This window comes from Gadus macrocephalus, chromosome 16, assembly GCF_031168955.1.
Source record: "Gadus macrocephalus chromosome 16, ASM3116895v1".
NCBI classification, from domain to species: domain Eukaryota; kingdom Metazoa; phylum Chordata; class Actinopteri; order Gadiformes; family Gadidae; genus Gadus; species Gadus macrocephalus.
Window position 1 is genome coordinate 8,841,823 of NC_082397.1, and position 22,404 is coordinate 8,864,226.

Below are 22,404 nucleotides of genomic sequence, written 5' to 3' on the forward strand. Positions count from 1 at the left end.
TGTAATGTATCAGAATGAAAACGTTGCCATATATTTATACCGTACCATGACACCTTAATGAAAAAAAACCTCCTAAGATATTTATTTCAGCCAAGTAACACATTTACATTCAGGGCATTTAGCAGATTTACATTTACATTCAGGGCATTTAGCAGATTTACATTTACATTCAGGGCATTTAGCAGATGCTTAAGGTAAACATTTAGGTGAGGGAAATTGAATTTTGCTTCTCTTATGATTGGTGGCATTCATTAGTTGATTAACCCAATGATATGTAAGTATTAATTTCAACATAATTATATTCAAATGTTATTCTTTCAATCAGTCAATACAGGAGGCTGACAAGCCAAGCCAAATACAGCATAATATTTCAGATTTACAAATAACTTGTGGTCCCTGAGGCCATAAACAAGGGAACTTAGACATCTCGGAGCAAGAGTAAACATTACGTAATTGGCGTATCTTAAATCAACGAATAAACGAAGATCCATCTGCATGACAGCAGCTTCAACCAAAGGGCACCACAGCCGAGTAAGGCAGAGAATGAGCTGAAAGCCATGAAGGAGTACCGTTCTGAGTCCCTTCCCTGAGGATTTCTTAGTCTCTCCTGATGCTTTCCTGGCTGCTTTTAAGATGTGAACATAACAGAACATAACGATGACAAACATGATGACAAAGTATAACTGAGTTATGGCCGACCAGTAATGACTCTGCCATCTGTGAATGATGAGCATTTCAACCGTGCACACCGAATTCTCTGTGTACCTGCTGAAAGGCACTGAGGCCCAGTAGATGGAGAGAGAGATGCTGATGGGTAAGAGGCTGATAGCATTGACTATCAGAATATAGTGCAGAGCGTTGCGCGGGGTGCATAAGGCTCCATGCTGCATAGGCATGCAGATGGCCACATAACGCTCCAGAGTCATCAATGTCAGAGTTAAAGGGAATACAAAATTGTAAGCAGTCCCTATTATCAGGAAGAGAAGACAAAGCCAAATTTGCATGACAATTCGATAAAACGACAATAGTAGCAGAACGTCGGTCACCATTAGGTACAGGCAGTCTGACATCAGGGTACAGGCAAAGAAGATGTAGCGCATGCTGGAGCGGAAAACGTCCTTCTTGAAGAAGGTTGTGAGGAGCAGACAGTTGAGGTACAGAAAAATTGCAATCAGAACCTGTACAATTATGACCTTGTGAGAGATCTGTTTCAATGACCCTAACCCTCCAGATTGTGTTGAGTTGTTATAAGCCATGTTAACATAGAAGTGGCTGGTTTATACACATTTATATGTATCTTTTGTATCTAATTACCAATTCCGGCACCATTATCTAAACATCCTTTTTGGTCATGGACTGAAATTGTAAATGATGTTAAAAACAAGATGTTTGCGAGTCCACTTAAAATTACTCGAGGAAGTTGTGGCCCAGGTGGGTCAAGAAAGGTTAAACAGTTCCAGAAAACCAAAGTGACACAGGATTTGCCTTTTTTCATGCACACCTAGTGTTCTGAGATTACACAACGCAATGCGATACATAAATACAACCCAATGAATAGAGAGGAACAGCCAATGCCGTCATACCTTCTAAGTTGCTTTTCATTGGCTATTTAAATTTAGATGTTGTTATGGGTGGTTCAGTTGAGCACATAGAACTTCACTGGACATTCTTATCCATCTACTTATAATCACTACTTCCTGTTTTCTTCACTTCAGTGGAGGTGGGGTATTCTCTTCTTTAGGGTTATCAGGTGGGCCCCCTCCAGACTTAAGGCTCAGTTATTGTTAGAGATGCTCCAATTGATCCGACACCGATCATGATCCGCAGATGTTCGCTAAAATTAGCATGATCGGAGAACACCCAAAGAGCCGATCAAACATGTGACGTAAATTACTCACGCAACATCCCCCTCCCCCCTGCATGCGCAGATCAAAGCGGAACTTGCTTAATCTTATTTGGTAACCGGTGATCGGGCCCAAAAATGCTGATCGGCGCTCTAGTTATTGTTCCAAGTCGACGCCACCTAATGATCACGCAGACGCTTCGATGCAGTCCTGAACCTGTTTTGGTTTCTGTGTCAAGTTTTAGTGAGCAAACCAATCACAGCCGTTGCTGCTGCGTCACCTCGAAACAAGGTTAACATTTATGTGTCAGGCCCTTGCAGTGGACGCAAAGAGGGTCCGCAAGGACGTGATGGCGGCGTAAACCCCCTTGCGTTGCGTCATTGTGGAACCATAACTGAGACTTTATGTTTCATTGATAGGCCCAGAACATCTCCAACTTCTCCACCTGTCACTCCAACAGTGACAGGTGTTACCCAGAAGCCTTTCTCTTCAGGTTGTTTGTTCAGCTCAGCGAATGACTGAGGGAAGAACCCACCATACATACATACATACATACATACATACATACATACATACATACATACATACATACATACATACATACATACATACATACATACATACATACATATATGCATACACACATACATGTACATGCATACATGCATGCATGCATACATATAGGTACATTTGCACACATAGACAAGCATGTATAACTTTTTGTTTGGTTTTGTTGTAATAAGAGGTTACTGATCACTAAGGTTATAATGAGTCCCAGATGATCACTTAATGATGACATTCTGTCTTGTGTGTTTCCAATGTTTTTCCATAACTGTGTCAACAATAAAACAAATTGCCCAATGTGGGATGATGTTATACAAAACATTGTTCCCATATTGAGAACTCACTTACAGGATCTATTAGTGCGACCCAAGTGTGCAAATAATTATTACTACTGAGACATCAGTTACATCTGTCTATTTGCAAGCACTTATATGTTGTTGCTCTGAAGTTTTGACTTAACTTTAACCATCTTTACTTTTCAAATAAGAAAAGACCTGACCTTTGATAAACATTGTTTCCACAAACAATTGGATTCCTTAATAATGTGTGCTGACTTTTTCAAACATAATAAAGCAAGAAGAAAATGAGAGAGGCTTCTTTTTTCAAAAGTTTTCTTGTTTAGATTCAAACAAATGAGTCCTCACAACAAGGTCAGAGTTGAAGGAAGGAAAAATGGCGGACACACCACACAGTTAATATATGCTTGTGTGAATAATATGTTATGCTATATTCAGTGTTGCCCCAGTTACCTTAAAAAAGTAATCAGATTACTGATTACTAGTTACTCCTTAAAATAGTAACTTCGTTACTTTACTGATTCCTTGATTTTAAAAGTAACTAAGTTAGATTACAAGTTACTTTATTAGTTACATATAGCTGCGGCAACACCCCCTGCCAACTCAAAATAAAAAATTGCAACCGGTTTTGCCAATACTAACTTTATGCCCCCCCCTGTCAACAATTGTTCTTCCGCCACTCGCCTCTGATAGATTGAAGTCTTTGGAGACTTACTCTTCACGCGCACTCTCACACAAACAGGCAGACAGACAGACAGAAACATAGACACACACACCCACACACACACCCACACACCACTCCATCGCTCTCAACGCCAATCTGTGATCCGGTAAAAAAATAGTAACGCACAGTGACTTTGATGAGTAACTTTAATCTGATTTCTGGTTTGGAAATAGTATCGTGTTAAATTACTCGTCACTGAAAAAAGTGTTACTAAGTAACGCGTTACTGGCATCATTTTATATTACGTTATATTACGCTCACGACGTATGAAATAAATCTGGCGCCATAATTACCTTTTATCTGTGGTTGTCGCAGGCCTGTAATAAACTGGGCTACCTACCTGTATGTCTACTTTACTACCCAGCTACCTGTGCACACTCTGGCTGGAGTCTTCCACAAGGCTCGGCAGACCTTTTGCTGTCATGCGTTTTGGGTGAGTGGCTTTGGACAGAGGCCTGAGGGGAGTGTTCCGATTATTTTGGTTGGATAGTTTCAAAATCTGGCTGATTCCTCCCAATTCTTCCCCATGGGGTAAGACTATTGGGCTTTAAGTTAAACAACGCAAGAAGCCTCTATTGCCTTTTCTCATACATGGCTGTGTTCTGGATATGTATTATTATTATCGGCCTGTGCATAATGCCATACATATTGCATCACTGTTAAAGTGCTCTTTAACTTAACAACAAGCACAACTGATTGCCAAAAAATGTATTATGTATTATTGTGCTAAATATTACTCAAATTACGATTGTAATGTTTAGATTGATTTATGTTGTTCTGGCATTTCTTTGTCTCTCACACACACACACACACACACACACACACACACACACACACACACACACACACACACACACACACACACACACACACACACACACACACACACACACACACACACACTTACATACATACATACATATCAGATTGTTATTACTTGTTCAAATGTGGTTTGAACAGTTTATCAGTGACTACTCGAATAACAACTGTAGAATCATAAATTTGTCAAATTATTTGTGTATATTTTATTTTTAAAGATGACATTAAATCAGTCAGAAGAAAATATCCAAAAATAACTTATGTCAAGCTGTAATGTATCAGTATGAAAACGTTGCCATATATTTATACCGTACCATGACACCTTAATGAAAAAAAACCTCCTAAGATATTTATTTCAGCCAAGTAACCCTTGCCATCACAAGGCATTGTGATGGCAAGGGTTTACATTCAGGGCATTTAGCAGATTTACATTTACATTCAGGGCATTTAGCAGATGCTTAAGGTAAACATTTAGGTGAGGGAAATGTATCTGCATGTTATTTATAAACATGAACATAAAACTGTGCGTACTAACAGTTGTAGTACAAATTGAATTTTGCTTCTCTTATGATTGGTGGCATTCATTAGTTGATTAACCCAATGATATATAAGTATTAATTTCAACATAATTATATTCAAATGTTATTCTTTCAATCAGTCAATACAGGAGGCTGACAAGCCAAGCCAAATACAGCATAATATTTCAGATTTACAAATAACTTGTGGTCCCTGAGGCCATAAACAAGGGAACTTAGACATCTCGGAGCAAGAGTAAACATTACGTAATTGGCGTATCTTAAATCAACGAATAAACGAAGATCCATCTGCATGACAGCAGCTTCAACCAAAGGGCACCACAGCCGAGTAAGGCAGAGAATGAGCTGAAAGCCATGAAGGAGTACCGTTCTGAGTCCCTTCCCTGAGGATTTCTTTGTCTCTCCTGATGCTTTCCTGGCTGCTTTTAAGATTTGAACATAACAGAACATAACGATGACAAGCATGATGACAAAGTATAACTGAGTTATGGCCGACCAGTAATGACTCTGCCATCTGTGAATGATGAGCATTTCAACCCCGCACACCAAATTCTCTGTGTACCTGCTGAAAGGCACTGAGGCCCAGTAGATGGAGAGAGAGATGCTGATGGGTAAGAGGCTGATAGCGTTGATTATCAGAATACAGTGCAAAGCGTTGCGCGGGGTGCATAAGGCCCCGTGCTGCATAGGCATGCAGATGGCCACATAACGCTCCAGAGTCATCAATGTCAGAGTTAAAGGGAATACAAAATTGTAAGCAGTCCCTATTATCAGGAAGAGAAGACAAAGCCAAATTTGCATGACTATTCGATTATACGAAAAGAGTAGCAGAACGTCGGTCACCATTAGGTACAGGCAGTCCGACATCAGGGTATAGGCAAAGAAGATGTAGCGCATGCTGGAGCGGAAAACGTCCTTCTTGAAGAAGGTTGTGAGGAGTAGACCATTAAGGTACAGAAAAATTATAATCAGAATCTGTACAATTAGAGCCCGGTAATGGATAGACCCTACCCATCCAGATCTTGTTGTACTGTTAGAAGGCATGTTAATACATTAGTGGCTAGTGTATACACATATATATGTATATTTTGTGTTTAATTACCAATTCATGCACCATTGCCTACATTTCCCATTTTTATAATTTCCATGGACTGAAATTGTCAATCGTGCAAAAAACAAGACATTTGCGAGACGGTCCCCTGGATGACTGGAGAAGGTTGTGGCCCAGGTGGTTCCAGGAAAGCCACACAGTTCCAGAAAAACAAAGTGACGCTCGATTTGCCTTATTTCATGAACACCTATAGTGTTCTAAGATCACAACCCACATGGCGATATATAAATACAACCCAATGAATAGAGGGAAACAGTCCAATGTCATCATGCCTTCTAAGTTGCTTCTCACTGGCTATTCAAATTTAGATGTTGTTATGGGTGCGTCAGTTCAGCTCTCGGGACCTGACGGTGCTTTCTAATGATTAGGAAGTCCAGTATAAACGAAAGAGGACTCCTTCCTTTTTTGGGGGTGCCGGGGGTATTCTCTTCTTTGGGCTAATCTGATGGGCCCCCTCCTTCACTTATGTTTCATTGATAGTCCCAGAACTTCTCCATCGGGTTCAACAGTGACCGCTGTTTCCCGGTAGCCTTTCTCTTCAGCAGAGCCAGTAGTGGAGGCTTGAGCTCAGGTCCTTTGTTCAGCTCAGCACCTGACTATGCGAATTTGTTTTAGGACACTTCTTGAGAGTAAAGTTCTGATTCAATAGTGCATGATCATTGGAAGACACAGGCAGTTATTAACCAAGCATATTCGATGCGACAATGGGTGTTCAGGATTCTTGGAGGAAACGTTCACATTGTAATCACAAGTATCTATCTTCTCTTAGGCATACATATATATGCACACATGCATGTGTACATACATAAATACATACAAATATATAAACATACATTTGCACACATACTTACTCAAGCATATAATTATTTTGCTTATTTGCTTGTTACTACTGAGACATCAGTTACCTGTGTCTATTAGCAAGTACTAATATGTTGTTGCTCTGAAGTTTTCAAACACTTAACATTAACCATCTATACTGTTCCCATAAGAAAAAGATTACCTTTGCACAAACTTCATTTTGACAAAGAATGTGATTCTGAAATAATTCAAAATGCAACACAAATAATAGTGAAGTCACACACACACACACACACACACACACACACGCACACACACACACACACACACACGCACGCACGCACGCACGCACGCACGCACGCACGCACGCACGCACGCACGCACGCACACACACACACACACACACACACACACACACACACACACACACACACACACACACACACACACACACACACACACACACACAGACATGCTCACAATGGCTCAAATATGCACACCCAGTCCCCTCTCTCCCTAGTCCTGTTGTGTATGTATCTTGTGAATGACTTGGTTGTTATGTGTTAGACTTAAAGGGATATACTTTGGGCGATGGAGTTTTTGGTTCAAAAACTCCAATGAATATCGAAAAAAGAGGAGATGTGACCCGGCCCGGAGGAAGCCCGGGGCCCCCGTCTGGAGCCAGGCCCAGACGGAGGGCTCGATGGCGAGCGCCTGGTGGCCGGGTTTGCCACGGAGCCCGGTCGGGCACAACCCGAACACACTACGTGGCACCCCCCCTCTCTTCATCCCATGGGCCCACCACCTGTGGGAAGACCCGTTGGGGTCGGGTGCGCAGCCACATGGGTGGCAGCGAAGGTCAGGGGTCTCGACGGACCAGACCCGGGCGGCAGAAGCTGGCTCTGGGGACGTGGAACGTCACCTCGCTGTGGGGAAAGGAACCGGAGCTTGTGAGGGAGGTGGAGCGCTATCAGTTAGATCTGGTGGGGCTTACCTCCACGCACAGTCTCAGCTCCGGTACCGTACCACTGGATAAGGGTTGGACTCTATTCTTCTCCGGAGTTGCCGAGGGCGTGAGGCGCCGGGCGGGTGTGGGGATACTCATAAATCCCCGGCTGAGCGCCGCGGTGTTGGAGTTTACCCCGGTAGACGAGAGGGTCGCCTCCCTGCGCCTAAGGGTTGTAGGGGGGAAAACTCTGACTGTTGTTTGTGCGTATGCACCAAACAGCAGTTCAGAGTACTCGGCCTTCTTGGAGACCCTGAATGGAGTCCTGTATGGGGCTCCAGTAGGGGACTCCGTAGTTATGCTGGGAGACTTCAACGCCCACGTGGGCAACGATGGAGACACCTGGAGAGGCGTGGTGGGGAGGAACGGCCTCCCTGATCTAAACCCGAGCGGTCGTTTGTTATTGGACTTCTGTGCTAGTCATGGATTATCCATAACGAACACCATGTTCGAACATAAGGGTGCTCATAAGTGTACCTGGTACCAGAGTACCCTAGGCCGAAGATCGATGATCGATTTCATGATCGTGTCATCTGATCTGAGGCCGCATGTTTTGGACACTCGGGTTAAGAGAGGGGCGGAACTGTCAACCGACCACCAAATGTCCACATTTCTCTTTCTTTACTTTCTATATTGTAGCTCTTAAAGAAGTGTGCTTCAAGCTGTTTTCTTATTTAATACATTGTATGGAGATAATATATATTTCGACTCGAATGACTTCAACTTTTGGATTGTATCCTCATTGTTGAATGCACTTATTTTAATTCTCTTTGGAGAAAATATAAGCTAAATAGAAGTTAGGTAATTTATTGATGTTTCATGTTGTTTTTCATACCTTTCTGCTGTCAATCAAAGTTGACCATACAAATGATTAACTTATTTGACTATGATAAGATTAATGATTACCTAACTGTAAAAAAGAAATTCAGACAAGCAAACTACACAGTGCTTTATTTTGTTTGCTGCATACAAAATTAAAATGTATACATAAATATATATATTTTTATACATATATGTAAACACTCATTTGTACACAATCATATGCATTTTATTTTTATTTTGTTGGGTTGGAATGAGAGGTTATTAACCTTATTAAAAAATTGTGATGATGCTAACAGTTTAGCATCAACACTGAGGTTATAATGAGTCCCAGATGAAGCACTTAATGATAGCATTCTGGCGTGCGTGTTTCCAATGTTTTTCCATAACTATGTTAACAATAAAACAAATAGCCCAATGTGGGATAAAGCTGTACAAAACATTGTTCCCATATTGAGAACGCACTCAGAGGAACTATTAGTGGGACCCCAGTGTGCAAATCATTATTACTACTGAGATATCACTTACATCAGTCTATTACCAAGCACTAATATGTTGTTGCTCTGAAGTTTTCAAACACTTTACTTTAACTTTCTATACTTTTCCTATTTGTTAATTCTGAATCCTATTTTTCCTTTTACATGATTGCTAAACATCTAAAATATAGATAATTATTATTAGTTTAATCACTGAGTCGTATATTGTATCCCCTATTTAAGTTTTGAATCAAACAAATCCCCTATTGTTGTTGCTGTTAAGTTCAACAACGCTCACAGATGTAGCGTCTATTGACATTGTTCATACGTGGATGTGTTTTGGACTATTCTGTATTATTATTGTAATGTACATTACGCCATTCATATTTCAACACCTTTGCGCTGCTTTTTTATTGCAACAACACTGTGTGTGGCAGGATAGAATCATTGTTTATTTTGTTTATAAATTAGTATATTATTATATGTCAGTAATATGAAATCATCATATATTGATGAAACATTATACGATGCAGTTTAATTTATTTTTATTTTGTATTTTTTTTTATGGTACATGAGACATTTCTACAGGCCCACCAATCAGGAGCAAAAGCACACGCATATTCTCACACACACACACACACACACACACACACACACACACACACACGCACACGCACACGCACACACACACACACACACACACACACACACACACAAACTCATGCGCACACAAACAGACACGCTCACATCGGCTCTAAAATGTTTTGAGCCAATGAATTTGATGAATTTTGAGTTCATTAAAATTTTGATGAATGTTTCTTGTATTTTTATTGTTGAATCCTCACAAATAAAATAAATTAAAAGGTTAAGGAAAATATTTTTGACTTTTTTTTTACTTTAAATGGGAATCTGACGTTATATTAACCCTAATAACCCTACCTAATTTATGTTACCTAATGAGGCTAACAGTATAGCATGAGCATTACGGTTTTAATGAGTCCCAGTTGAAGCGCTTAATGATGCCTTGTGTTCATTTGGGCTAGATAACTAATTGCCCAATGTGGGATAAAGCTGTACAAAACATTGTTCCCATATTGAGAACTCATTCAGGATCAATTAGTGCGAACTCAGTGCGCAAATAATTATTACTTGCGTCACCACAGTCAGCTAGCAAGGACTAATATGTTGTTTGTCTAAAGTAATTTAACCAAACAAATATAACCTTTGCATAACAAATACATAATGATCAGATTGTGTAGATTAAAACAATGTTATCTACATTTAATATGCATCCTTTGTTATTCTCTTTTAAAACTCTACAACTTTACAGTCACAAAGGTCAATGCTCCTTTACTTGGCCTGCTCAACCAGAGAGTAAGCACTCAGTTCATTAATATTAGTGAATATTACATTCTATCAATCATGTTTTTTCTGTATCACATTTTCGATAGCTAATCTCTCAAGTCATTCTGTTATCATTCATATAGTTTACAGTTAGCTAGTGGACCTCAGGTTTGTCCATCAGTTCTGCTGCTTTGATGAGGTCCAGAATGCTGGGCCTACATCCTAATCCCTTGCAGTGTGGAAGGATGTTTGATGCACACCTTTCCAGGGATGCTTGGGGGCCTTTGTGCTGAACCCCATCTAAGAGGATCCACCATAGACAAGGGCTCCAAACGAACAAAGAACAAGAACAAACTTTCAGTTCAGCGTTGATGGATCTACCTTCGGGATTTCGTCCATATTTTTGCTTTCTGCCCAATGGCCAGTTAAAGACAAAATACATGGAAATGTAGCCTCTTAATTATTCTCATAGGTCCTGAAATTCCCGTGAGGAGGAGCCACCACTTCTGTGCGGCTCCGGCTGTTTCTGCCTCTGTTGACCATTCGGGGTAGCTCCCAGAATGTTCCGGGAGGCCCTACACATGATTTTCACTAAAAGTTGTATTGATCCTCGTGAATCCTTTGCCTGTGCTATCAGGCACCAGCCTTCACCGTCCACTGTCCCTGAAACTGCTACCAGGCCTCCAGAACTTCAAACCCCTCCATACTATCATCAGTGTTTTCGCAGCGCAGTGTCTGTTTGTGTGAGGAAACAGAGGAAAACAGATTATTCAAAATCAACACGTCTTCTCCTGGGGGAGTGTGAACTCTTTCCGAACTGCCCTTCACTACACATGGTAGTAAAGAACTACAAATCCCAGCAATCAAAAAACAAAGATCCCATCGAAGTAAGACCACGTCATTTATTCATGGCCAAGATGAATAAAACACGATAGTGTGGTATTTTCTCTGTGAAATGAGGAGCACCAACTCAAGTAAGAGCTCTGCATTTATTAAGCTATGGAGGCAGTTTGTAGCTGTACAATGAGGCAGATTCTAAATTTATATTTGTATTTAACATTTTGCATCCCTTCACCTATTTCCGTTTGTCATGTATTGAAATGAAAGTTAAGTTTAGTTAAATAAAGGATTTTTAGATATATTACTGAAACTAGACGGCGTGAATATTATACAATTTCTTTGTCATTTTTAGGTTCACAATTCAACATGCAGACTGGACTCTCGGGCAATTCAACATCTTCCCCCCCTTTTCCTATCATCAAGGTGTGTGTGATGGTTCCCTTCTTCTCCATCTTCCTCTTCTGCATCGTGCTCATGCTCTACATCTTCGCATCTAACCGGCACTTCATGGACAGCACTCGCTACATCTTGTTTGCCTTCATGCTGGTCAACGACACCCTAGTAATGTTGTCCTCTGTGCTGCTCTTGTTCCTGGCTGCCGCCCAGGCGAGGTTCCCCATTGTCTTCTGTGCCCCCCTGCTGTTCTTCTCCACTGCTTCCTTCCTCAACACCCCTCTCATCCTAGCTACCATGTCCCTGGAGCGCTACGTGGCTATCATGTACCCACTGCAGTGCCCACCTGCGTGGCGGTCCGACCGCGCCTGGATCATCTTGCTGTGCCTGTGGCTCATCAGCTGTGTCCTCCCCACGGTGGACTTCTCCATAGCGGGGGCTCGTCCCGGCGTGGACGTCCTCTCCACGCCCGTCTATTGCAGCACCGTGGTGCTCAACTCTTCTACCGTGCAGACTCTGTTCAAGGTCTCTCTGAATGGGTTTTTCTTCGGGGCGGTGGCGCTCATGATCCTCTACACCTACATCAAGATCCTCCTGGAGACCAAGAAGATGAGGCAGGACAGGGCCTCTGTGAACAAAGCCATGCACACCGTGCTGCTCCACGGCTTTCAGCTGCTGCTCTGCCTCTTGGCCTTCACTAATCCCATCTCCGAACAGCTCCTCGTGCTGCACGCCAACTGGTTACCCGACGACATCTACTTCTTCAACTACTTCTGTTTTATCCTCATCCCGCGTTTCCTCAGCCCACTCATCTACGGCTGGCGGGACAAGAGCCTGAGAGACCACATGAGAAGAGCAGCTCTGTGCTGCTCTTGTGGCTTCAGGACGCGTGACACGGAGAAGCCATTGTCATAATTCATAAATCTAGCATATTTACAGTTTCAAGTTGGGCTTTTGTAGCGGGGCCAGGTTCAGGGATCTATATGAAGCGACAACTGTGTAAGAAGTTTAGATATTTTGTATAAATTGTGTGCCAAACAAGGCAAATCTATTTATGTAGCAACCTTCAAAAAGAAAGGACATTCAGTGGGCCTTGGCGCTAAAGACAATAAAATGGTAGCATTGATGCCATAATCGATAATGTTTCTTTATTTCAAGGGCTAATTTAAAGATAAGCATACCAATTCTGAATGTATGTCCACATGATACTATGTTTATGTGACTTTCTGATGACATTCTTTGTACATTTATACAAAGATGAATCATGCATTTAAATTAAATAATTAAATGTATCTCTGTACTTTTATTTGCTCTCTCTTTAGTTTCTCATCTCCCAGTTCTTCCGTGATCAACAGAAACATGTGGTACCGGAAAACTACCGCTGGGTGTCACTGTCACGCAGCTTCTCTCAGAATGTAGTACTGCAAACCAAAATGCAAATATTAAAATAACCATTGATCATTGTAACCTTGAATTAAGAAATATGTCACTCTAGGCGTATTTCAAAATATGTTTTAGCTGAGGTATAAACTATAAACAATAGTTAATATAGTAGGCTATCTAATGCAAATATCTAACGAATTGGGTAACGGCCGCGTAGATGTGTAACTATGTACAACAATAACAAATTGGACAAGGTATCAGTCTCACTAAACCCCTAATTTCTACCGATTCTGCCACTGAAAGCTGACCCTCGCCTATGGCAGTACAGTGGGGGACCTGGCTCTCAGTAGAGCGTGCGGGGTAGGGGCCGGAGAACCACTCCTCTACTGCTGGACACCGAGGGCGCTGATCCACGTGAGCGAATGACTGGAGGAGACTCGGCATTGGAAAGAAGAACAGTTGCAAGATGCTTTTTCTTAAATGGATTTACTTAGGTTTTGGCCTCATCACTTCGTCTCATGTTTGTATGTCTGCTGGTGAAATATACACTTCGCTACTGAACGTAAAAGAGGCGATCGCTATTGAACGGACACTGATAGATACTCTGGGAACGTACATTGACCACGAACTGGAAAGACTTGAGGACCTTAAACGGTGAGTCTGACTGGCATAAGGTATCAACGGAGAAGGCAGGTTTTATTTCCAGCTTGACTAATTAGTCGGATAAATGGATAAATCTCTCTCTCTCTCTCTCTCTCTCTCTCTCTCTCTCTCTCTCTCTCTCTCTCTCTCTCTCTCTCTCTCTCTCTCTCTCTCTCTCTCTCTCTCTCTCTCTCTCTCTCTCTCTCTCTCTCTCTTTCTTTCTCTCTCTCTCGCGCGCGCCCTCTCTATCCCTCTCACTCTCACTCACTTCCTCTCTCGCATCTTCCTCTCCAAGGACTTTATTGGCATGGACAATCGTGCTGTTTATTTAGATTTCTTTCTCACAATATTTTTTTTAAACATGTAGCCTATTAGAAAATATTATGCATCATATAATATCGACTTCATGTGTTTATTTTGTAAGTCTCTATTGACTAGATATGAAGTCATACAGACTAATTACAAACAATACGATTCTAAGGTTCTGGTTCACATCCCAGGTATTATGTCCGATGTTGTCAATTTCCGCCGCTTCCCTGGTTTCCTGCCCATTATGAGGCCAATGGAAGAGCCCACATTTCCCTCAGAGAGAGTGTGAGATGTGTGCTTGTATTCGATCCTGCAATGGTATGGTGCCCTGTGGTTCTTTCATCCTCGTCGACAACTGGTACAGACACCGGCTCCACATGATAAGTGGGTAAAAAAACTGCATAAATGTGGCTTCACCTCTTTGCATATCACTGGTGTTTACACAAGCTTTCAATGCCATTTGTATCACATGTAGCCTATGTAGTTCCTACATTCACCACTGTTGTTTCTCAAACAGCTCCTTCCTCTGTTAAAAGATTCCACTCTAGGGTGTCTGACCTGCACAACGCCGTTTACAACGGATCCACCACGGCCATGGCTAACCCCCTGATCGCATTCACTCTGATCAAGCGCTTACAGTCTGAGTGGGCCAACCTGGTCTACAGCAACGAAGCCTCCGAGAACACACAAGGTCGGTTCAATCAGCACACAGACTCAGAGTTAAGCTCAGACCAGGCAGCAATTGCAATAGCACCCATCACTGACATAATGCGCATTTGCCATCCTCCTAGAAGGCCAATCTGCCACTCATTCTTTTGTGGTGTCACATTTCACAATGGCCTTAGAACTCCAGCACCAGAAAACATCTGGTGCTGCTATATGATCAGCTCCACCAGCCCCCGCCCTCCTCTCCTCTCCTCTCAACACCCCCCTAATAACCCCTTCTGCCTCTCCTTCTCCCCAGCCCTGAGGTCCGGTTTCAAGGCGCTGGAGGCCAGCCTGCCCAAGATGGAGGACCTGCAGGGGGCTGCTAAGGCCCTGATGCGGCTCCAGGATGTTTACGCTCTCCAGGTGGGGAGCCTGACCCGGGGTCGCTTCCAGAGAGCTGCACGGGGCGACCCCGTGGACATCTATCGGCCCGCAGTCTCCGTCCCTCTCTCTGGCGACGACTGCTTCCTGGTTGGAAAGGTATTAAAAGTATTCAGCACTGCTGTTTCTCTCTGAGCTGCATTATCTTTGTGAGTGATTTCAGATGTTGAGGTTCACCTCAATGCTTATGGCCGTATATGTCCCATACAGGAAAACAATCAAATACTTTCCCCTTTGATCTGTCAGTGGAGTTGTATCTCAGAGAGAGTTCCCTCTGGCTGTGTTCCTGTAATAATAGCCTAAACTTGCTCAGTGAGGAAGGCCCTGCTGAAACGTTTTTGCCTAGCCTTGAGTATTCCCACTGTGAATCCCATTGTTTATGGGAAGGGGTGATGTATGAGGGTAGGGCACTGCGTGAGTGAGAGCTCCAAACGGTATGGAAAAGACATTAGCTCACTAGCAACAAGTCAAAGAGAATTAAGTCAGAACAGTTGCGTTTTTCCTTACTTTGTCAGGGCAGATTTTAGCTCCCAGTGTCTGTAAACGCGTGTTCAATTTAGGGTTGTTCTCTGTATGGTTTGCAGAAACTGCATTTATATAGTCGTTAGACTACTCTTTAAAAGGAGTAGTGTTTTTTTTAGGGATAATTATAACCGACAAGGCTTTCCTCTTCATTCTCGTCTTTCTTCTGGGTAGGGAAATGAGCATTGTACACAGTGAAATTGTCAGGAGATTGTCCACCTATGCCCTCTCCCTGTCTCCCGGACTCGGGCTCCCGAGGGATGTTTCAGTGTTTACCTCTGTGCAGGTGGCCTACGAACTGGGGGATTTCTACCACTCGGTGCCGTGGCTGGAGGAGTCGGTGCGTCTCTTCAGGGGGTCCGGAGGGGAGTGGAGGCCGGAGAACCAAGGCACACTGGAGGACGCCTTGGACCATCTGGCCTTCTCACACTTTAAAGTCAGCTCGTAAAAACCGAGTCCCTCACAGTGTCGTTTTGCAAAACACAAACACCCACTTTGGTGGAGTGTGGGGGAGGCTGGAAAACGTCTCATTGTGATTTTTCTTTTGGTGTGTGTGTTTGTTGGCTTTCTTTCAGGAGGGAAATGTGTCCTACGCACTGAGTCTGTCTCAGGAGTTGCTCCACCGTGGTAATTTTCCTTTTCAATGTTTATGCAAAATGCTCCCAACTATTAGCATCCATAACAAAAATCAACATTAACGCTCAATTGAGTCAAGCAGTTTTAACTACACTCTTCATCTTAACTGCCTGCAATGGAGAAAAAAAATAAGCGTGCCGCATGCTGTCAAGCAGATTTGATCTATTTGCTTTCCTCGCTAGATCCAATGAATGGACGCGTTCTGCAGAATGTGGAGAAATATGAGACGCTGCTTGTCCAGAGCACATCCCTGCCCGTCAGCCAGGGTGTTGGAATGAGGAGGCCCAACTCCACCGCCCTGAGAACCAGGAACACGTACGAACGGCTCTGCCAGACGCGAGGCTCGCAGGTACAGCGTTCATCACCCAATGACTCAGTGGAGCGACGACACCCCGCAGGAAACAGGGATAGTTCAGGAGAACTAGAATATAATAATGGCCTGTGTAATGTCAAACAAGTGGTTGACAAAGCCATTTTTATTCTTCAGCTAGCCTACAGTGCCTTGGCTGAAGCCTTGAATGGGATTACCGCTAAATACCATTCTTCATGCGTTGTTAATTTACCTTTGACTCCCTGAGGTTCTTTGTCTAAACCTTTCAATCCATTGGTCAGACGTGAGAGAGCCTCGCCGTAATGTGGGCCAAACACAGGGATCAACCTGAGGTCCTTTGATCGAGGTGCATGAGTTACTTTTGAGTGTGTAATGCAGCTCTGAGTAGTATATCATATCAGTGTAATATAGCCTTATGAAATAGCAACAATTGAATCCAGTGGTTGAATGATTTTAAACCTCAATGAGGTTTCAAAATTGAATCGATTAGTTTGAATAAAGTGAAATTAGACAGTTTACCCAATGATTCCGCTTTTATTTGTACATATTGATCAGCGCGTTCTATACTTACAAACCAAATCTCATTGATGTGCTTGTATTAAACATTCGAAAATAGAAAGACTCATCAATTCCTCTAATCCCACAGGACTATTCATTTGTAACACACCTCTCTTCCATGTCTCTTCCAACAGCCCAAGCATTATGAAAACCAAAGACTGTTCTGTGACTATTTCACCAATGGGGATCCTGTACTACTGCTGCAGCCAATAAGACGTGAGGTTCAAAGCCTGCAGCCCTATGTGGTTCTTTATCACAACTTCATCACAGACAAGGAGGCAGAGGACATCAAGACGCTGTCCCAGCAAGGGGTTAGTCACAAGTGAACCATAATGACTCAAACGCCTTCTAAAATCGCCCTCAAGTATCCAAATTGGCTGCCAAAAACACCACTGCCAGGGAAGTGGCCGAGCAATGACGAGTCCTGCTCTGGTAAAGGTTCTTCATCACTCCCTGTTATGACACTATTTGAATGTGAGAGCAGATTATAAAAGAGGTCCACCCATTCCAGCATACTAAGACCATGTGTGCCGAAGCTCCAATAGATCTATTCCAAAGCCTGGCTGTCCCGAACAACATTTCTCCATGAGCAAGGCAGCAACATACAGATCATTACTCTTCCACATCACTCGCCACAATGTCTGGAATGCCAGTGCTTTGTAATGCCAATCAGAGGAACGTAGAGAGAGAGAAAAAAAAGAAGTTGAGCTAAGCAAGATCTCTTGAAAGGCCCGTTTGTAGGGAGAGTTGCCTGGGCTTCAGACGTTTAGAGGGGCTCCCAGGGATACGCGATGCAGGGCCACGAGTCTTGGCAGAGAGCCTACGCCTGTCAGCGTTGCACTTTGCTCCAGTGGTGAAAGCTCACGTATCAGACAGCTCCAGACCTTAGCCGCCGTTGTGCGGTACACACTTATTTTTTTAAGCGGCTACATTGCGTGCGGTTGTTCTCTCATCGATACATGCTGATTCAGTCTTTTTGGAACGTTTACAGTAGCTCTAGAGCAGGCGCTCTAGTGAAGCGGGCAGAGTAGTGACTAGGAGAGTTTTGGCACCGTCCGATGAGGTTTTCCATCCCCGGCTGTGATAAAACCCTCCCCCCCTGTACTTATTTCATTATTACGTCATGTTATGGATTCATTGAAACAGAGCCCAGGAGTAATAGCCCTTCAGACGAGCACGGGTTTCCATCAGTGTTGCTCATGCTGGTCTGGGTTAATTGCAGGGTTTCAAAGTTACTTTAACATGAGATGGTCGACTGTTGTAGTGTAGCTGCAGCTTTACAGTTGTCTCACTCTTTTGTAGGAGTGAGACAACTTGTAATGAGAGTATGAAAAAATAATTGTGTCTTTGTATGTGTGTGTGTGTGTGTGTGTGTGTGTGTGTGTGTGTGTGTGTGTGTGTGTGCGTGTGCGTGTGTGTGCATGTTTGTGTGTGTTGGCATGCGTCCTTAGCTGCATGCATGTGTGTGTGTTTTTGTAGCCTGAGATGAATAATATTACATTGCTGTGATTGGTGAATATAAATAATAAATTCCCTACATTATTCACTTTTTTGAACTTATAAGATCATCTAGTGATGTCTTAAGAATTACTTCGCCCACCCCTCTTCCAGGGTCATTTCTGGCCATTCTAGGAATGAAATATTAGCTGGAGCCGTCCACCAGAGTTTAGTTATTTCCATTTGAACGGCATTAGGAACCTAGACTTTCTTGGCAGTATCTTTAGAATAGATCCTTTTTGTTTTTGGAATCCAAGTTTGAACTCATGGCACACATATTTCAATGCTCACAGCTGGATGGGAAAGTTTGACTCTTTGTAAAAACAGTGGTCCCATCTGTACAGTGGTAAAAACGATGTCCCATCTTCCTTTGACCAGCTGAGAAGATCGGTTGTGGCATCTGGGGAGAAACAAGAAACAGCCGACTATCGCATCAGCAAGAGGTAACAACGTAAACATCCTGTTTGCATGCTTAATACTGCTTTTGCAGAAACCCCAGGACATCTTGTTGATCGCGTAGACCAGTGTTATAACGAATAATGTCTCCATGTTATTCTCAGGTTAAATATATGTAAGAGTGAGTCAAGATTTCCTCAGAGTTGGTCGATTGAGTCTGAGCTTCCTAAACTTGTGTACTTGGCGAGGGACTTCATTCGTCAAACATTTCATGTGTTGAAATAAAAAAATAATGTGTTTACTGAGTCAGTCCTCACTGGAAGCAAACACGGAGGAAAAAAAGTTGTGGCCACAGCCGAGAACAGGATTTCATATCAATACCCGGGCCTCCTTGTTTTCAGCGCTTGGCTGAAAGACTCTGCCAGTGTCCTCATGGGTCAGATGGACAGACGCATCGCGCGGCTCACCGGCCTGAACGTGCGCACCCCTTACGGAGAGTACCTCCAGGTGGTCAACTATGGGATCGGTGGCCACTATGAACCGCATTTCGACCACGCTACGGTGAGTGACAGGTTAGGGAGGAGGCTAGGGGGTCCGACCCACAAATAGAATACAAATATTCTATTTGTATTATTATCCCACAAATAGTTCTGTCTGTGGGATCCCCATTGTACGCAGCGCACCTGGAAGCCACCCTAGCCATATCTGTGTACTTGCCAATTGGCAATTGCCAATAACTAACTAATTAGCAAACAGTAATAGTTAATAGAGTAATTTGATTGACACATGTATAAGTAGGATGACATCATTACGGTCTTAACGTGGCGGCTTTAGTTACTGATCATCTGCGTGTTACTGTCTTCTCAATCCCTGTTTAGTCTGCTTCAAGCCCTGTGTTCAAACTCAAAACTGGAAATCGAGTGGCAACATTTATGATTTATGTGAGTTACCCCAATACATCGATGGTGAAGATGATGATGATGATGATGTATTTGGACAACTTTTTCCCAGGTTGACATGCCATGAATGGTTATCACCCAAAAGTGTGTGTGTGTGTGTGTGTGTGTGTGTGTGTGTGTGTGTGTGTGTGTGTGTGTGTGTGTGTGTGTGTGTGTGTGTTACAATGTGTGTGCTGGTATTAAGGCCAGGAATGTGTGGGGCTGAGCCATTTCAAGTACTGCAGCAGATTAAGTGGCTTTAAATAATATTAGCCCATCCCCGCTAGACACGGCTTTGAAGGAATGTAATTATCCCACAGCTCAGTTCAGTAGAGGCCGGTGGCTCCACGGCCTTCATCTACGCCAACTTCAGTGTTCCGGTGGTGAAGGTATTCTGACCTCACTCTTTCTCTCTCCCTCTTAATGCCAGTTTCTATTTCTGCCCATCTCTCTCCCTGTATCTCTACCTTTATCCTTATAATTGTTTTTATTGTGTATGCTCGTCGCCACTGTGAATGAGGGAAACTTCAGTGTCTATTGAGTGAAAATAAAGGCTATTGTATTGTATTGTATTCTCTCTCCCACTCTGTGTAGCCTAAGATGTTGTAAGTGAGTGAATAAGTGTGATAAATGTCAAATCGGTTATGTCGAGGAATAGACATTTGGAACTGTTTGGAACGTCCTTTCACATTTACAGATCGTCCGCTTCCACTTGCATTATCACTCAAGCTCCAACATGTTCCTATACTGCTCACTGGGTCGCTGCAGCTTTCAAAAGGCCTTAAAGGCGTCTTCGTCGGCCAGGGGGCTTCACATGACAACAGCACTTTGTGTGAAGCCAAGGCTGATGTTGGTTTTGATTGACATATGAGCCATATGAACAATTTGCTGGACCCTCTGGGGTTTAACTTTTCACCCCTCACTTCATTGGGATGTTGCCTCACCATTTTCTGCATCTCATAAATAACTTAAACTGAAGGTTGAGTTTTGAAGATAACGTAATTGTCGACCATGATCCGCTGTTAAACACTTGCGTTTGAATGCTTGTGGCAGGGTGTGGCACTTGACGTTCCCTACATTGCTCCTGAACGTAAATAGGTGTTTCACAGCGAGATGGGAAAAACTATTTGAAGTTTAGCAAGATTACAATCTTTTAGGATCCAGTTTTACTGATTGCATCACTGGTCTCACCAGAACACATGAGCCTCGAACAGAAGAGCAATCATATCTGAGTGTGTTCTTTGGTCAAGGCACACCAGTCATGCCATCTATAGATCGAATCCTTTGTATTGCTTCCCGATTGATTCTCCCATGCTTTACGTCTCCCAGAACGCTGCCCTCTTCTGGTGGAACCTCCACAGGAACGGTCGAGGGGACGAGGACACACTGCATGCAGGCTGCCCTGTGCTGGTTGGGGACAAATGGGGTAAGATTGGAACTCATTTAAGGTACTTGTTTTCTATTCCCACTCGGATACCAATAAATTCAATCGTTCTAGAGTCATTTTATAGATTTTATTGTGTTTCATTATAAGCTTCTCATAAATATTTAGACATTCTACAGTGAGCTTAGGCATTGTTCCTTATCCAAACACCCTACGACTATCATTTCAATATCCTACCTCATTTCATCAACCAACTCTTAAGTTATGCAACGCTGACTGATAGCCCTTTCGTCTTGTTCCTCATAACAATTCAGTCGCCAACAAGTGGATCCACGAGCACGGCCAGGAGTTCCGGCGCCGCTGTGCTCTCGACCCAGAAGAGTGAGCGCGAGGGGGAGGAGAGAGAGAGAGCGACAGGCCCACTCGGGGCACGAGAGCCCCTCCTCATCCTGGGACAGAGAGGCAGGCTGCCCAAGCGGCGAAGGAAGGAAGGGGCGGTAGAGGGTTAAACTGGCATTCTGCATCTGCTGAAAGAGGCCCCTGGGAGCCTGGAGATGGCCCTCCTGGATGGAGAGAGGGGGGGGGGGGGGGGGGCAGCCGCACGGCCCGGCCCCTGAAGAGGAACCGGGCCGAGGATGGGGGCAGTTGGCAGCAGGCCCCCGTGGCTGTGCGCTCCCTTTGCTGTCACTGGGCTGGGCCACTCGCTGGGCTGGATTGCCTTAACTCTACCAGGCTGTTTCCCTCTCCGTCACAGTTCATGCTTTTCAACTTTACTTATTTTCATGTATTTGTACAGAAGAGTTGTCTTTGCGTACGTCTTCATTTTGTGAGCACACATCTGCTGTCGTGGAGACACTTCACGTTCAAGATGTCCGCGCTGTCGTTTGTCACCTCACAGCTGGGGAACGGCGCGGTAGCCAGTGCTGTGAACCAACGAAAGCATTCCCAGTCGAGTGTGGCCGGGCTTTGTTTTCCACGGGTGACTAAGAAAACCATGTGTCATTCCCTGTTGCCAACGAGACCGCTCTTGTGATGAACTGACGTTTACTCACCGTCTGGTTCCTACTGGAATAGTTGAGCAGAACTTTGGCCCGACGCAGTCACCATCATTAATCACTCTCTGGGGAAACATCGGGACTGCCTAGCCCC

General features: G+C 43.5%; 4 protein-coding genes across 6 annotated transcripts; 2 read left to right on the forward strand and 2 right to left on the reverse strand.

Annotated features, from left to right (window-relative positions):
- Nucleotides 1-317: 317 nt before the first annotated feature.
- Nucleotides 318-1,278, reverse strand: LOC132475041 (odorant receptor 131-2-like). The gene has a single exon (XM_060076007.1). It carries the CDS (start codon nt 1,254-1,256, stop codon nt 318-320), a length of 939 nt encoding a protein of 312 aa, XP_059931990.1. The 5' UTR covers nt 1,257-1,278.
- Nucleotides 1,279-4,657: 3,379 nt separating this feature from the next.
- On the reverse strand, nt 4,658-6,219 carry LOC132475228 (odorant receptor 131-2-like). The gene has a single exon (XM_060076234.1). It carries the CDS (start codon nt 5,825-5,827, stop codon nt 4,898-4,900), a length of 930 nt encoding a protein of 309 aa, XP_059932217.1. The 5' UTR covers nt 5,828-6,219; the 3' UTR covers nt 4,658-4,897.
- Nucleotides 6,220-10,656: 4,437 nt separating this feature from the next.
- On the forward strand, nt 10,657-12,897 carry LOC132475249 (odorant receptor 131-2-like). The gene is made up of 2 exons (XM_060076263.1): nt 10,657-11,311; nt 11,530-12,897. Exons 1-2 carry the CDS (start codon nt 11,293-11,295, stop codon nt 12,483-12,485), a joined length of 975 nt encoding a protein of 324 aa, XP_059932246.1. The 5' UTR covers nt 10,657-11,292; the 3' UTR covers nt 12,486-12,897.
- Nucleotides 12,898-13,179: 282 nt separating this feature from the next.
- On the forward strand, nt 13,180-21,823 carry p4ha3 (prolyl 4-hydroxylase, alpha polypeptide III). Of its 3 annotated transcripts, XM_060075612.1 has the most exons (14): nt 13,180-13,607; nt 14,096-14,288; nt 14,441-14,595; nt 14,869-15,092; nt 15,802-15,951; nt 16,091-16,142; nt 16,334-16,500; nt 17,175-17,351; nt 18,916-18,980; nt 19,335-19,494; nt 19,812-19,874; nt 20,192-20,260; nt 21,201-21,297; nt 21,570-21,823. In XM_060075612.1, exons 3-14 carry the CDS (start codon nt 14,499-14,501, stop codon nt 21,638-21,640), a joined length of 1,392 nt encoding a protein of 463 aa, XP_059931595.1. In that variant the 5' UTR covers nt 13,180-13,607; nt 14,096-14,288; nt 14,441-14,498; the 3' UTR covers nt 21,641-21,823. The 3 variants fall into 3 exon arrangements, with proteins under 3 accessions (XP_059931595.1, XP_059931594.1, XP_059931593.1); XM_060075610.1 differs by lacking the exon at nt 14,096-14,288 and having other exon boundaries at nt 13,182-13,607; XM_060075611.1 differs by lacking the exons at nt 14,096-14,288; nt 19,812-19,874 and having other exon boundaries at nt 13,181-13,607.
- Nucleotides 21,824-22,404: the final 581 nt, after the last annotated feature.